This window comes from Desmodus rotundus, chromosome 4 (assembly GCF_022682495.2).
Source record: "Desmodus rotundus isolate HL8 chromosome 4, HLdesRot8A.1, whole genome shotgun sequence".
NCBI lineage: Eukaryota > Metazoa > Chordata > Mammalia > Chiroptera > Phyllostomidae > Desmodus > Desmodus rotundus.
The window spans coordinates 96,062,707-96,079,993 of NC_071390.1; the positions used below are offsets into that span (position 1 = coordinate 96,062,707).

The 17,287-nt window shown below is 37.9% G+C and overlaps 1 protein-coding gene across 4 annotated transcripts in view; it reads left to right on the forward strand.

Moving 5' to 3' along the window:
* The window catches only part of NFKB1 (nuclear factor kappa B subunit 1), a 127,579-nt gene that overhangs the window by 22,756 nt on the left and 87,536 nt on the right, over window positions 1–17,287 (forward strand). For 3 of the 4 annotated variants that reach the window (XM_053923078.2, XM_053923077.2, XM_053923076.2), the window contains exons 2-3: window positions 9,172–9,217; window positions 13,435–13,510. In XM_053923078.2, the coding sequence (XP_053779053.1) occupies window positions 9,179–9,217; window positions 13,435–13,510 (115 nt within the window). In that variant the 5' untranslated portion in view covers window positions 9,172–9,178. The other variant, XM_045183754.2, reaches the window with a different exon arrangement.

A 17,287-nucleotide genomic window follows, 5' to 3' on the forward strand; every position in this document is an offset into this window, starting at 1 on the left:
TTATACCGGCTCCAAACACAATGTATTTGTACTTACGAAGTAGCTATGGTAGATGTTAGTTTGTCACACTTAACCCATATAAAACAATAGGGAGCTGAAAACAGATGGAAGAGTGGAAAAACACGGAAAATGAGTTAATGGTGGGACACAGAAATGATTCAAATTAGCTCTTTTTGAGAAAGGTAACTAAAATCACCATTAACTTTTCTTTCATCACCACTAAGCCAATATGTCATCAGAAAGATGTAAATCAACAGCACCTTTTTTCTATTATATTTATTACGAAGAAGATTTTGGTAATGCTTAAAATGTTCGACTCATTCATGTTTTATTCACCATATATCATAATTCTTTAAAATGTCAGAATTAAACTTTAAATTCTGGGTAGGGTTTGATTTGCTATTTTTTTTCTATTGAAATGTATATTTCCAATTACATAATTGAGTTAGAAAATTGAAACATAGAATTGTATAACTCACGGAGTAAAAGTCTCCATGTTGTTATAAATAGACCTGAATTGCTATTTTTAACAACTACATAATATGTAACTATGAATGCAGCATAATTATGAACAATATGCTATCAAAGGATATTGATATTATTACCTTTTTGCAGCAATAAATATCCTTGTACTTATTTTTTTCACATTTGTTCATGTAACTCTTGGAAGTGGAATTGCAGAGTCAAAAGATACTCTCATTGGAGTGTTTCACATCATATGTAGTACACGTGTCACATACCTTACAGCACGTTCCCTCAAAAAACATCCTTTATGGAAATAGTCTCCGGCATATTTTTCTCTTTTTAATTTATCACCCAACAGAGAAATGGTGGAAAATCACTTTTTATTGAAATATCATCCTTCTTGCTCTCCAAGATGAGGTGTTAAAATTACACCTGAGTGGTGTCTGCGGGGGCTGAATATATTCTGGAAAATAGAGACACTGTACCTCTCTGATTCCCCACTGCCCCTCTGGAGGGCAACTCCGGTTCTGTTTTCAGATTTCAGATTGTGACCTGTTAGTGGGTCTTGAAATCATTTTAATGGATTCGAAAAGTTCGGGGGTGTTTTAAAAATAAAATCTGATAGAATAAAAAGAATATGATTTCTTACAGTGGGCCCCAGGCAAAAGGTATGAATATATCTGATCCTATAAATTTCCCCAGTAACGAGGAGGGCAGTGCCCCCAGCTCCACCCTTAATGGTCCAAACCTGTGGCCTTGGTCTTGCTGCCTTCACTAAGAACTGCTTACACTGGCCTTTGAAGTCATTGATGGGATTGCCACATAGGTGCAGAAAATAATTCACTAAGCATTTCATGTGAGCTCATCACATATTCAGAACTTAGCCAGTTGTTATATTATGCTTCTCATATGAAAAATACAAGCAATTCACTGAAGAAGATGTTTTATTTACTGCTAGCTAGCCACATTTTCTGTTTTTGTTTCCATGCTGTGAAAATGTTTCTGAAAACCTCACTTTTGGGGGCAGAGAAGCAGAGTTTAGGCCATCATCTCAGCAGTCAGCCCAGTATCTCCTTTTCTGTTTCAAGATCCTTCCTCAAAAGCACAGAACTGTGCAAAGGGAAAGTGAGAGGAGGGGCTGGGGAAGCAGGGGCGCAGAAGGGGCTTTCCCTGGTCTTTCCTAATCCTTCAGTTCCAAAGGCTTGCTGGTGTTTCAAAATTTTGAAATTAAACCTGCTTTACAATTAATGCAAATATTACTCAATGATTCATCTTTTCCAAATAATTCTTGGTTTCTTTTGACATTTATTTTTAAATTATAAGTGAACATTGACATCACTCTGGGGTTACTGTTACCCCAGCTCTCTGTAGTGAACTTAGACTATCTTACACTGTGTAAAAGTTGAGACTTAGCCATCACCCGGGTGTCTTTGGGGCTGCTGCTGGTCTTTTGAAGCCGTGAATTCTTCAGCGCACATTCGTGCATGGCGAGGGTGCTGGGTGGAGGGCTGTGTTTAATTGAGTAGTTTGTGCAGTGCCTACAATTTAGGTTCATTAAGGTTTTCACTACAGTAGTGACCATGATAATAACCCTGCATCAGTTCTGGTAAGGTAGGTTTAGTTGAGTTTTTTAATTAGGGTGAGGGCTGCTTCATATTAAATCCACTGCAGCATTATATACAATAGCGAAGATGTGGAAGCAGCCCAAGCACCCATCAACAGATAAGTAGATAAAAAAGTTGTGGTACATTTACACAATGGAATACTACTTGGCTGTAAAATAGAAGGAAATTTTACCCTTTGCAACAGCATGGATAGACCTGGAGAGCACTATGCTAAGTGAAATAAGCCAGTCAGAGAAAGGCCAGTATTATGTCGTCATATGTGGGATCTAATGAACAAACTGAACTAACAAGCAAAAGAGACAAACCCGTAGATAGGGAGCAGGCTGACAGCTTTTGGGGAGAGGAGGTGCTGGGTGGGTGGGGCAAGGTATTGAGCAAAAAATTTTTATAAAGGGGAAAGAACTAAGAAAATAATATAAAATTAAAAAATTTTTAGTTTCTAATTTAAAAAAATTAAATCCATGCATTCAAAGGTCAGGAAACCATCCACAAGTTTAAAAATATAAACATATTGAATATAATAAAGGTACTGAATGTGTCTGAAGGTTTAACAAGTCAACAGCATCATCTCTACTTCTGAAAACTTTGGGCTAAAATTGTTTAAGAGGATTCAGGTGATCAGCCCAGATTAATAGAAAGCCTAATGACAAAAAAAAAGATGGTTTTATTTTTATTATTTTGGGGGGAGACGGGATTGAGGTCCAGTTGTGTTCTAGGAATAAGGATTTTTTTTACATGGAATGTTGTCACTGGTATTACCACTTTATTGTAATACTGTTTTAACTTGTATTCTCCATATAATTGAAAATTAGGCTAATGATTCTTTAATATAGATCTATACCTGAGTATATATAAAAATCTGAGTTTACAAAAAGTGTTATGATTTATTGATTTGTTTTTTGAATAAGCATTTGTTAGCTAAGTAACCTTCTGCGTTCCTTTCAAAAGTCCATCCCATCAAGCTCTGTCATTTTGCAGATGAAGAAACACCACAGTGAATTCAGTTGTATATCAAGTCACACACAAGGCAATGGCAAACTCTTTAGTTTCGAATGACTTAATTTCTCTTTATGGTATCGAGTCAAATTTCCCCTTTTTAACTGCTTGTCTTTATTGATGACAGCTGTTTGTAAATCTTCAATCAGTGATTTCTTGTTTAGACTAAAACTTTCTTGCAGATCTGCATGGACTTCTTGTTCCATAGGACTGAGAGCTGCCCTTTCCCCTTTTGTTGAAGTTGGCCACTCTCTTCCTGTGGGAAAAGACAGAACAAATTTTGGTGGGCAGCTGACATTTTCAGCCCCAGTCCCAGTTGCCCTTGAGTGCTTTGTAGACTTCATGGGGGTGGGGGGGACTTTGCCTCAGGAATTAATATTTGCTTTCAACATTCTTTTTTATCTTTTTAAATTTTTCATGTAATATATCTAAAGTTTGATCTTAGTAAATTTAAATATTAACCTATATTTAAAATAATGATAAAGATATTTCTTAAGTAAATAAGTCCAAAATGATATGTGATTTTAGATACTGTTTTTATCTGACAATGTGGCTGTTCACTTTTCTCAGGTCCTCTGGGCAGTAGATTACTGGGGCTTGCAGCATATTCATATCTGGCTGCAGTTGATTAAATCTGAGACTATAGCCTTAATAATAAGGGCTCTTTTTTGTGTGTTTTTATTAGTTTTAGTTTTTCTTTTTTAAAGTATATTTTATTGATTATGCTATTACAGTTGTCCCATTTTTTCTCCTCTTTATCCCCCTCCATCTTGTACCCCCACTCCTACCAGCATTCACCCCCCCCCTTAGTTCATATCCATGAGTCCATATATGTTCTTTGGCTTCTCCATTTCCCATACTCTTCTTAGCCTCCCCCTGTCTATTTTCTACCTACCATTTATGCTTCTTACTCCCTGTACCTTTGCTGCCATTCTCCCACTCCCCCACTCAGAACCCTCCATGTGATCTCCATTTCTATGATTCTGTTCCTGTTCTGGTTGTTTGCTTAGTTTGTTTTTGTTTTTTAGGTTTGGTTGTTAATAACTGAGTTTGTTGTCATTTTACTGTTCATATTTTTGATCTTCTTTTTCTTAGATGAGTCCCTTTAACATTTCATATAATAATGGCTTGGTAGTGATGAACTCCTTTAGCTTTACTTTGTCTGGGAAGCACTTTATCTGCCCTTCCATAGCTTTACTGGATAGAGTAATCTTGGATGTAGGTCCTTGCCTTTCATGACTTTGAATACTTCTTTTTTAAAAATTTGTAAAAATTGTTGTTCAAGTACACTTGTCTCCATTTTCTTGCTACCATTTTTCCCTGCTCCACATACCCCCACCTCCCACCCTCAATCCTTACCCCCTTTGGCTTTGTCCATGTTCCTTGATGACCCTTCCCCTTCTTTCCCCCATTATTCCCCTCTCCTCTTCCCTGTGGTTACTGTCAGTTTGTTCTTTATTTCAGTGACTCTGGTTATATTTTGCTTGCTTGCTTGTTTTGTTGATTAGGTTCCACTTACAGGTGAGATCATACAGTATTTGTCTTTCACTGCCTGGCTTATTTCACTTAGCATAATGCTCTCAAGTTCCACCCATGCTGTTGTGAAGGGTAGGAGCTCCTTTCTTTCTGCTGTATAGTATTCCATTGTGTAAATGTACCACAGTTTTTTGATCCATTTGTTTACTGATGGGCACTTAGGTTGCTTCCAGCACTTGGCTATTGTAAATTGTGCTGCTATGAGCATTGGAGTCCATAGGTTCTTCTGAATTAGTGTTTCAGGATTTTTAGGGTATAATCCTAGCAGTGGAATTATTACCATTTCAATATTATAGTATTTCTATACAGTACTACCCTCTCATCCATGGGGGTTTCTAAGACCCCCAATAAATGCCTGAAACCAAGGGTAATGCCAAACTGTATATATATTATGGTTTTCCCTGTGCATACATATTGAATGATAAAGTTTGATTTATAAATTATTCCTGATAAGAGATTAACAACAATAACTAATTACATAATAGAACAATTATAATAATATACTGTAATAACAGTAACATGAATGCGATCTCTCTCTCTCTCTTAAAATATCCTATTGTACTGTGCTCACCCTTTCACTTAAAGGAAGCACTTCATGATTTCTCTTTGACATATTCCAATTACCCACATTGGTACTTGTGCTTTTGGGCCATTACTAAGTAAAACAGGGATTACTTGAACACAAGCACTGAGATACTGTGACAGTCAATCTGGCAAATGGCTACTAAGTGACCAACAAGTGGTGGCACGCACAGCATGGTGACACTGGACAGGGGATGATTCACATTCTGGGTAGGATGGCAGGGGATTTCATCACGTGTTCAGAAAGACACGCAATTTAAAACTTAGAATTGTTCATTTCGGGAATGTTCCCAGTGTGGGTAACTGAAACTGCGGAAAGTGAAACCGTGGTTAAGGGGGTACTACATTTTGACAACGGCAGGAAGTGGCCCGCTGCAGTGGGACGCGCTAAAGGACACAGCACAGCACACTACAGCCAACCTCCCCTGGTGCCGTGGTGCACTGACCAGGCAGGCCCATTTGCAGCAGAGTGGCCCCCTCTTAGCTTCTCAACTTGTGCAACATACGGAAAGCTTGGAGACAGTTCTCACACCACCACAGAATTCATGAAGGGTTGGAAAATGATCTACACAAAGAGCAGAGACTGTAAATGCTTGAAGTCTACATTGTGGCAAAAAGAAAGGCCCTCGAAGAATCCAAATACGCACAGTTTTTATACTGAAGATAAACGTTGGTTGTACCAAACGACAGGCCACTGTTATGAGCCTGACATAAGGGTTTTAGATTATACATAAATGGCAGTTCCTTCATTATGCAATCCATCTGCTGTTAGATTTAAATTCCAAAGAACTGCACTAAGGCTATAAAAAGGGTTATATTTGGTCTTAACTGGAATAATACCGTTTACTCCTGCATGGTGGATTTTTTTTCTCGTTTCTTTTTTTCAATTACATTTTGATTGTGCTATTACAGTTGTCCCAGTTTTTCCCCCTTTGCTCCCCTCCACCCAGCCCCCCAACTCCCTCAGGCAAGCTCCACACCATCCTTCATATGTTTAAGTTCTTTGGCTACTTCATTTCCTATGTTCTTCTTTATGTCCCCAGGGCTATTCTGTAACTACCTGTTTGTAGTTCTTTTTTTTTTTAATTCAGTTACAATTGTCTGCATTTTCTCCCCTTCCCTCCACCCCACCCAGTCCCACCTCCCTCCCCCACCTCTACCCTCCCTCTTGATTTTGTCCTTTAGTAACTCCTATAGACCCTTCATTTTAGATGAAAGCAGTCAATGCAAACATAGATACAAAATGGAAAAAGAGTTTGCACATGATAAAGGCTGAATTCAAAATGAAGAGCAGGATAATTCCATTGCCAGGGTCTAAAGAATCCTTCAAAGTCATGAATCCAATCTGATGAAGGAATGAAATGTCAGATGACCATCAAGTCACAACAAATGAAATATTTATTGAATAATTAAGAAGTGCAAAGCACTTAAATTTTGGCTGTTAAAAACAAAACACATTGTACTTATTTACATATAACTCGTGAATGTGTGTGCTGTGGGTGGGGGGTGTCAGATTTGGACTGTTTGTACTTCTTAATCCCCTCACCTCTTCACCCATTCTCCCACACCCCTCCCATCTGGCAGCCATCAAAACACTCTCCATATCCATGATGCTATCTCTGTTCTTCTTGTTTGCTTGGTTTGTTTTTTAGATGCAATTATTGATATATATGTTTTTATTGCCATTTTGTTGTTTGTACTTTTAATCTTTTTCTTAAATAAGTCCCTTTAACGTTTCATACAGTAATGGATTTGGTGATGATAAACTCCTTTAGTTTTTTCTTGTCTTGGAAGCTCTTTATTTGCCCTTCAATTCTAAATGATAGCTTTGCTGTGTAAAGTAATCTTGGCTATAAATCCCTGCTTTTCATGACTTTGAATATTTCTTGCCAATCTTTTCTAGCCTGCAAAGTTTCTTTTAAGAAATCAGCTGACAGTCTTATGGAAACTCCCCTGTAGGTAACTAATTTCTTTTCTCTTGCTGCTTTTAAGATTCTCTATCTTTAACCTTGCATTTGAATTACAGAGTGTCTTGGAGTGGGCCTTTGTGCATCCATCTCGTTTGGGACTCTCTGTGCTTCCTCGACTTGCATGTCTATTTCCTTCACCAAATTAGGGAAGTTTTCTTTCATTGTTTTTTCAGATCTATTTCCAATTTCTTACTCTTTCTCTTCTCCTTCTAGCACCCCTATGCTACAAATGTTGCAACACTTGAAGTTGTCCCAGAGGCTGCTTACACTCTTCTTGTTTTTTTGGATTCTTTTTACTTCTTGTTCTGATTGATTCTTTTTTGTTTCCTTATGTTCCAAATCATTGATTTGATTCTTGGCTTCATCCACTCCACTGTTGTTTCCCAGTAAATTGCTCTTTATTTCAGTTTGTGTATCATTCGTTTCTAACTGGATCTTTTTTATGCTATTGAGGTTCTCACTAAGTTCCTTGAGCATCCTTATAACCAGTGTTTTCAACTCTGCACCTGATAGATTGTTTATCTCCCTTTTGTTTAGCTCTTTTTCAGGAGTTTTGATCTGTTCTTTCATTTGGGCCATGTTTCTTTGTCTCTTCATTTTGGTAGCCTCCCTGTGTTTGTTTCTATGTGTTGGTTAGAGCTGCTATGGCTCCCTATCTTGGTGAGATGGTCTAATATAGCAGATGTCCTATACGGTCCAATGGCACAGCCTCCCCTGTCACCCAAGCTGAGTACTTGAGCTGTGCCCTTCACGTGGGCTGAATATACCCTCCTCTTGTAGTTGATCCTTGATTGCTATTGGCGAGTTGATAAGAGAGGTTTATATAGGCCAGTCAACTGCAAGGACTGGCTGTAACCTCTGACCACCAACCTCTGCCTTCCATGGAGTATCATCTGTGCAGGGGCAGGGTAGTGGTGCACTGACGTGGTCTGTAGCCGTCCAGTGGGTGCATAGGGTCTGGGGTTTCCTGGGTGGTGCAGGCCAAGGTCAGCCCCCACCTGAGTTTTGCCTGGGGCCACCCTGCCTGGACTATAAAGCAATCTGAGATGGCTGCTATTTGTGCTGAGCTTGGAGATTCCCAGGCAAAGCCAAGCTGTGAATATAGGCTGGCTGCTGCTAGTGCCGTGCCTGGGGCCACTTAGCAAGTAGTACAGGGGCCTGGGGGCTCAGTGAGACTGGCTGTTGCTTATTTTAGAGGATTTAGGAAGTTGTGGAGTATGAGTCAAGACCAGCCATTCATATGGAAAAGTCTCTGTTAACAGTTTGGGTAGACCCATAAATTCAGTGGAACGGAGTCCTGGGATCTCCTGGGCAAGGTAAATAGTGTTAGCCAGGTGATGGAGTGTCAAATGGCACCCTCCTGACAGCTCTGTGGCTCTGTGGGTGGGGAGGGTTCAGAAAAGGAACAATGGCCTTTGCCCACCTTTCTGTCTGGGAGAAAGCTGTTTCCTAGCTTTCACCTTGCTGCCAGACGTTTCAGTTCTCCCTGTATGCCACTGGTACCTGTCAATCCGCTATGCCAGTGCTGGAACTCAGAGGGAGTGAGTGGGTTCTTTAAGAGGAACTCCATGGGGCTCCAGAAGTTATTTTCCCCAACTCAGTTCCTGCTAGTTTTTGCAGCCAGAAGTTTGGGGACTTATCTTCCTGGCACCGGAACCCTTGGCTGGGGACCTGGTGTAGGACTGGGACTCCTAGTTCCGATGATATCCCTCCCAAATTTTTATCCACCACATGTGGATGTGGGACCAGCCCTTGCCGTGTCTCCTCACCTTCTACCAGTCTGGATGGATGTGGTTTCTTTAATTCCGTAGTTGTCAGCTCAATTTCTGATGGTTCTGAATGATGGTTGTTCAACAATTTAGTTGTAATTTTGATGTGGTTGTGCGAGGAGGTGAGCCGTGTTTGCGTGAGCTGCCATCTTGACCAGAAGTGCGTGATGGAATTTTTAAGGTTTATCTCAGTCTTACAGTTTGCTTTTCTTTTGTTTTGATGTGCAGCTCCAGCATGGCAGAAGAGGATCCATATTTGGCAGGGCATGAACAAGTAGGTGTTATAATATCATCTCACTGATAATTTTTTGTAAGTATGTTCATATTTTAAAATATACAGAGGTAACAATAGTTAACTACCAGGCAAACAAAATTGGTAAAACTTTCTTTTTTACTGTTTTTTCAGTTTTGCTGTCCCTGCATGTAAGGTCAGAGAGGACATGCCTTGTAAAACGAGTAACTTAAACCCTGCTCTCACACACAGTGCTGCATAAACATCATATGTGCTACAGGTCAAATGATAACTACTGTATTAGCGTCCTAGGACTGCTGTAACAAACGACCACAAACCGGGTGGCTTAAAACAACAGAAATGTATTTTCTCACAGTTCTTATTGAGATGATGACAGGTTGGTTACTTTCAGAAGTTCTGAAGGAGAATCTGTCCCATGCCATTCCCCTAGCTTCTGGTGGTTTCCAGCAGTGTTGGCATTCCTTCGCTTGTCATTGTATCACTGTGGGACGTAGCCTTCTTCCCCGTGCGTCTCTCCTTTCTCTGTATCCAGGTTTCCCTCGCTTTTCTCTGGTGTAGGCACCAGCCATTGGGTTTAGGGCCCATCCTTCAGTGTGACTACATCTTAACTTGATGGCATCTGCAGAGACCTTATTTCTAAGTAAAGTCACATTCACAGGTATGAAGGTTAGGACTTGAAGCTATATTTTTGGGGGAAACAAAATATTTATTTAAACCTTATCGAATGAGGAGACAGATTGGTATAGCAAAAAGACCTTTGGACTTAGAATTTGAAGGTCTCTATGCACATGGTGGCTGCTACTAATAAGTTCTTAAAACTGAAGGAATCACTTAGCAGCCTCTGATCCTCACTTTTCTCCTTTGCAAAAGAGTGCTAACCCCACACTAACGGGTGTTGACAAGACTTAATGGGCAGTGAATGTGCTTTGGGAGCATAAAACTGTTTGTTATATTAGTGGTTATGAAGAGATAACCAGTGTCCTTTTTTTCTTTTTCTCCTAGTATTTTACCTGGAAAAATGTGAAGCCTATAGAAATATTAAATAGTCCAACAAATCTTCGTTGGTTATTAATATTTTGCTTTTATCTACATATTTTATACTTATGTATATAATACTTTTATACTCACATACATGTTAAGTGAACCATTTGAAAGCAGTTTTCAGACCCTAGGGTATAATTACAATGGCAATATTAAAATGTTAATATAATGATTTAAGAAGTTTGTAAACTGCTGAGTTTTATGCATTTATCAGTTATTTATTAAGGCATTATTATGTAGCAGAACATAGGCTAAGGAGGGGGTTACAAAAATAAGTGATACATAAACCCTAATTTCAGAAACTGTCATCTAATAGAGACAGTGACACAGATAGCTTCACGTGGTGATAAATACTGTAATAGCAGCCGGCACAGACCTGTCTCAGGGGCATCGCTCCCTGCTGCGTGGGGGGAAGAGCAGAGTTACGGAGGACTTTCCAAACGAAGTCCCTGTCCGCTGAGATCTGGGAGGGGCAGTTAAACAAGGAGAAGGAATGCAGGGCTCCAGGGCACACCCTCGGCTAAGATTCGCTACCATTTCACACTTAATCTTCAGTGGCAACCACCTAAAAAATGAATTTCCCAAATTTGCACATGCAAAAATCAATCAGAAAAATAAAACCAAAAGTTGAAATACTTTTAAGGGGTCTAGTTACTGCTTTTAAAAATGAAATAGACTTATCTAGCTGACTCACTCTTGATAATGTTCTGATTGATTTAGAAACAATGAGTATGCATTGCTTTTTATATTAAGATGCTCCTTTTGACCTTTGTTGTAGAAATGGTGATAGAGGATAAATCCAGAAGTATTTTCTTTTATTTTAGCATGAAAGACATTTGGCCACTCATATTATCAAAAACCTATGTTTTTACCTTTCGTTTTTAATATGCCATCTCTAACAATTAGAGGCAAAATCTAACCAGCATTAAAGTTCATTATTCTTGGTTTTAGACCATGCTTTCCTGTTAATATACAGGAAGTCTTATCAACGAGAGATAGTCCTTTATGCCACAAAAGAGTAAAATATGCTAAAAACATTCATTTCAAAAGTTTTTCTGATGTGGGCGTTTTTGTGATCATCAGTAACGGGTGGGGCATGTTCTCATATTTCCTTCTTTTTCTTTTAGGGGAAAAGTCCTTGAAATTTGTGTATTTTCCCCTTGTCTCGAGCTTAATGGTATATATTTCCAGAAGTTTACTTGTCTTCAGTGAGATAGCCCCAGTGTTGAAGCATATTCTGGAATTTGCTCTGCACTTTGACCGAATACACAAAGCAAGCTGCGGATGACACAGCCGCTCTCTTCTTTGTCTGGAGTGGAGTGTGTGTCTCTCTCCTAAGACGGGTGGTTTTGTCCTCTCACTAATCATTTTAACCACCTGCAGGACCATAGGAAAGATTTTTTTCTGCTTGGTCATCTTTTCTGCTCTGTGACTTTCTGCTCTGAGAACACTGTGTAAGGCGGGGCCCGTTTTTACAATAACATGTTTTTTCAATCCTATATTTCCTTTTCAGCAAACAAAAGCATAGATGAACTTTACTCTTAAGCAGTGAAGTAGAGCACATTTATTGTTCTTGAACTGAAAATCCGCATACCTCACAACTGAATGTGAAGTGTTCTTTATGTAAACACTGTTTTTTGCTCTTTATTTAACTAAGCATTTGCTGTATTTTTTGGACTATAAGATGCACTCCCCCCTACAAATTTGGGGGGAAATGGGTGTGCGTCTTATAGTCCAAATGTAGCTTACCTTTACATTGGTGAAATATTATGTTATTTATGTTATGAAATATTTTACCACATTTTTTTGCTTCAAATTTTTTTTCCTATTTTCCTCCTCTAAAATCTAGGTGCGTCTTATGGCCCACAAAATACAGTAGGTTCAACAACCTAGGAATAAGGAAAAAAACTAAATTGTAATACTGGTTATTTCTTCAAATACCACATCCAGAACACTTACCAACTAGCATATCATACAAAGTGAAATATGGTTGGTTTCTGTGTTGTCCACAAGCATTTCAAACAGAAATATGAATTTAAAGTCTCGACTAAACTGAATGGAGAGAAAATTTTTTTCTTGGGATAAGTAATTATTAGTAACATATGAAGATAGAATATAATTCCATCAAAATATATTTCATGCCCAGAAGAAAATATGTTGCTCTTGATGCTGTAACAGACTACCTCAAATTTAGTAGCTTATAACAATACAAAGTATTCTATTATAATCTGGAGGTCAGAATCTACAATCAGGGTGTTGGCAGGGCTGCTTTCCTTCTGGAAGCTTTTCGTTTCCTGGCCTTTTTGAGCTTCTAGAAGCTGCCTGCATTCCTTGGCTTGTGCCTGTGACCCCTTCCATCACTCCAACCTCTTGCTTCTATTGCCATATCTCCTGTTACTCACTTTGGTATCCTGCAACCCTCTTATCAAGCCCATCCAGATAATCCAGGAGAATCTCCCAGTCTCTGGATTCCTACTTTAGTATCTGCAGAATCACTTTTGCTTTGTGAGACAGTATTCAGAGATCCTGGGGGTTAGGATGTGGATGGCTTTGAGGGAATCATTATTCAGCCTACCACATGCACTAATTTCCAGGTAATTTTGCATTGTGCTAGGTAAGTGACAGTTAAAAAAAAGGGAGGGAGCTCAGTGCTCAGTGCCCTGCTCCTTGGACTGTAAGTAATATCTTTTGTTTTTCTGTATATTGTTCCACCTGATGTCTGATTCTTTCAGGCATTGAAGTTGAGTGTCTAGAGTAGGGGTTTATTTATTACCATCATAAAAGAAATGTAGATTTCTTGGATTATATTCTTATGCTTATATTTCTGAGAGCGTATGAGCTTTGTCATTCATTCAACAAATACTTATTAAGTATCCACTGTGCGATAAACATAGACTGGGCCCTGAGGATAAACAGGTGAAGCACGCAGCCTCTGTGCGCTCTGTAGCGAGGTTCCGTCTCAAATGCCATTGTCACGTAAGCGCAGCCCAACCCTGTACAAAGTTCCACACACACGAGCATTTAGCTAGGGCTCCTGAAGGCATTTTTAAAATCCTGATTTGAAATATTTTCAGATTTTCGTTATTTGGCTTTAGTTTTTTTCCCTGTAAATAAGTTTTAGGTGTAACAACTTCAAATGTTTATTAATACAATGTTACAAAAATAATGATGGAAAATTTTAATTTTCTTTGTTACAGATGTTTCATTTGGATTCTTTAAATCATACAATATTTAATCCAGAAATATATCAACAAGAGATGCCACTGCCAACGGGTAAGAAGACTCCTCACTTCCATTCACTATCCTCCTGTTTTGCTGTTACTTTCTGGATTTGCTAGTAGTCTGTTTTAGAAAGTTAGTGATGTATCTGTAAAGGAAATGGTGATTATGTTCTAAAATACAATCTTTTAATATATTTTCTTGAAACATATTTGCACAAAATTTTTTCATCCCATTACCGCTAGGTAAATTGTTGCTAATTTACCTAGCAATTGTTGCTAATATCTGCTAGGACAGCTTAGAAAGAATTTCTTCATTCAATACAAGAGAGGATTCCCTTTTACCCAATCTTACTGTCTCTGGGTTATTTTTAACTCCTCTTTGCTTTGTCCCAGACTCAGGCAGTCTCCACGCCTTAGATCCGTTCCAAGAACATTATTTGAGTGCCTGATGTGTTTGCCAGTTATTGGGGAAACAATTGTACAAAAATCATGAAAATCGGCTCAGTTGTAAAATCATCTTTCTAAAAAGCTTTTAATTTTACATTCTGACCATTTGGATAAAACACTTGACAATTATCCTTCCTTCTAACATGACTGTGTTTATTATCCCTATCCACACATTGTTTAATCTCATATGAGTGATTTAAAAAATCAACACATTTAGTCTTTTTTTTATTGATTCATATGTAAGCTTTGTGTGATGGCTCTTCTAGTTATTTGCTATTTTTTAATTTCTTTTCAAGTTCATTTTCAAGTTAATGTTTTTTTTTCCATTACCATTTATCCTTCTTATACCCTCTTCTACCTCCCCCAACCTCCCTCCCGCCCCCCCCCCCCCCAGCAATCTGTTGTCTGTGTCCATGAGTCCTTTTTCTTAAGATGCGCTCCTCACATCACTAACAGGACTTAACAGACATTCAAAAGCAGTGTGAGTAAATAATGGAAGTTGTATGTAAAACGGAATTTTGCATCACTGAAGTGGATGTCAGCTCTTTGATTTACCATGGACTTGCTTAGCCTCATTGCGAGACTTAATACAATCTGTATCATTCTCACTTAAAACTATTATTGTTTTTCTGGTACTTACTTTTCATTTTTTAGATCAGAATGTTTTTCTGCATTTTTATCTCTATTATTTGTAGAAGTTCATGGGAGGAAAATAATCTGCTATACTTTCGCCTTCACTATCAACAGTTGTATTGCTGAGGTTTTTCTCTTTATCCCACAAAACGTATTTTGTGAGTGGCTGTGTCTGAGATCTCACGAACTGCTGTTCAATTTGAGCTCTAGGTCAGCTTCCCGTGAAGAACCAGTAAATGTCTTGGTACTTTCTGTGTTTCCTGTGAACTTTTAATTTGGGGGCTCAAAATATTTTTCTTAGTATTGATCCTTATTGAAAACATAAAAACTTAGTTCCCTTGGCTGCCTCATACATGCTAAACAGTAGCCTGAGGCAGATGCCCTCATAATGTTTTTATTTCATCAAGTTTATGGAGATAGAAGTAAGATTGCCAAAGAACCATCCTAGCAAATACTCTGTGGTCAGAGCTTCCCGTTGTAGAAGTTATTTTGTCATAATATTGAAAAACTTTTTAAATTATACCAAAAACTCTTATTTCTCAGTTACTACTTCATCATTTTTATTGTTATTTTTCCCTCTCTGTTGCAGTAGCACAGTCAGATTTTTATAATCTGAGATGTGTGAGGTTTTATTCATGTTTTAAAGGGGTAAAAAGATTATGGAAACCAATATTGTGGTTTTCCCATTGGACTGTTTTATCTTGTATATTTCTTGAAATCTGAAACTATGGGATTCAGTACAGCTGTTGAGTCTGTAACATTATGCTGTATTTTAGATTTCTCTATATAGTGGGGTGTTACTTCATGGGGTAGACACGTGACCAAAAGAAAATTGTTATGAAAACAAATACATGCATACGAAATCTAATTTTCTAGTTGATTTAACTTTTAAGTATGTTCCCTGAAAGAGAAAAATGACCCATTTCACTAATAAAATTCCTAAATCTTGAAATTCCACCTTTTTTAAGGAAATTTAATTATTCAGCAAAAATAATAGAAAAACTTCAAGTACTAGAGTCAATAGTGAGTCAGATACACCTGTAACTAGTATCAAATAATATTGAATATCAACTCTAATTTAAAAATAAAATATATTGGGTTGGCCAAAAAGTTCATTTAGGGGTTTTTTGTAAAATAAAAGGCACATTTTTCACTTTCACCAATAGCTTTATTGACTTGGATATTTTGAATACATTGGCTATCTCTCGCATGGTATAACACTGATTGTCCTCTATTAATGTCTTGATTTGTTCTCTATCAACTTCACCTGGTCCACCCAACCGTGGATCATCATCCAGTGAGAAAACTCCAGCCTGAAACTTTGCAAACCACTTTTGAATGTGCTGACAAGTTTGATCAGTCACAGCACCTTCTCCATACACTGCACAAATCCTTTTTTGCATTTCAGTGGCGTTTTTACCTTTCTTGAAATAATAAAGTATAATATGCCAAAATATTGCATATTTTGTTAACCGTCAGTATTGAAATGGCTACACAAAAATTCACCAATTTTGATGTTTTTTTTAAATGCATGCTGATATGTCACAATGCAATCCAACAAAATTGCTTCAGATGAAGTTAAAGACAACTAAGCTCTGCGAGAGCCAAGGTATGGAAAAGACCCGACAAACTGTTTGGCCACCCCAATCATTATTTAATTAATAATAATAATAATAAACGAGAGACTTGAAGTTTAATGTAAATGTGCTCAAACTCCCCTATATTTACCATGGCTTCCAAGTACTGCTTTCTTAGAGGCCTTTGTTCATAATATATTCTCGGGGGAGTTTTCTTATGACTGTATTTGTTACATTGACATACAAGCTATATGTTAGTAGTGTGAAAATATTTCTATTTCTCATTGGTTTTATCTTACAAAAAGCTAAATTCTAGCCAGGTTTTAGAATCTGAAGATTGCAATTTCTTTTCTAAAAGTACTTTGAAATGTCCAAGGATGTATTTGATAAGATACTAGAGATAATTTACCTAAATTATGCTACATTGGCCAATCACTTTCCATATTTCCTTTCATCAGTGTGTTTCGCTTCAAATTCAGTCATTTTTCAACTTTCTTCTTTTTAAAATATTTTATTTATTTTTTAGAGAGAGGGAAAGGGAAGGAGAGAGGGAGAGAAACATCAATGTGTGGTGGCCTCTTGCGCAGCCCCTATTGGGGACATGGGCCTCATGCAATCCAGGCATGTGCCCTGACTGGGAATCGAACCTGCGACCCCGTGGTTAGCAGGCAGGCGCTTAGTCCACTGAGCCATACCAGCTAGCATTTTTCAACTTTCTTATAAAATTCTTGAATTTGTTTCCTACAATTCTCTAGCCTTAGTCTGATTCATCATAAAACTGAGAGGATAAAATAATTTCTCTCTTAAATTAGCAGTTTATTTTTTATTTCAACCTGAAGATATTTCATTGTTCATAAATTCATTGATCTAAAATAGATCTTAAACTTCTGCCTAAGAGACAATGAAAATTGAAATGGACAAGCGTTCTCATAGTTTTTTGTTTGGTATCAAACTTTTAAATTTACATGTGAACAAGTGGGAAACACCATATGTCTGTATTGCGGAGCTATGGGTTATTACACTGTTGACATAAGGCCCCCCCTGGGGAGCTTAGGGACTTTCTCATTTTTAAGAAATTTATATTAATACTGTCAGAGGTTCTGATTTTCCTTTGAGTTTCCCAAGTCAGATATAGTCAGTATTTGGATTAAGCTTCTAGTTTTCTTTATGTT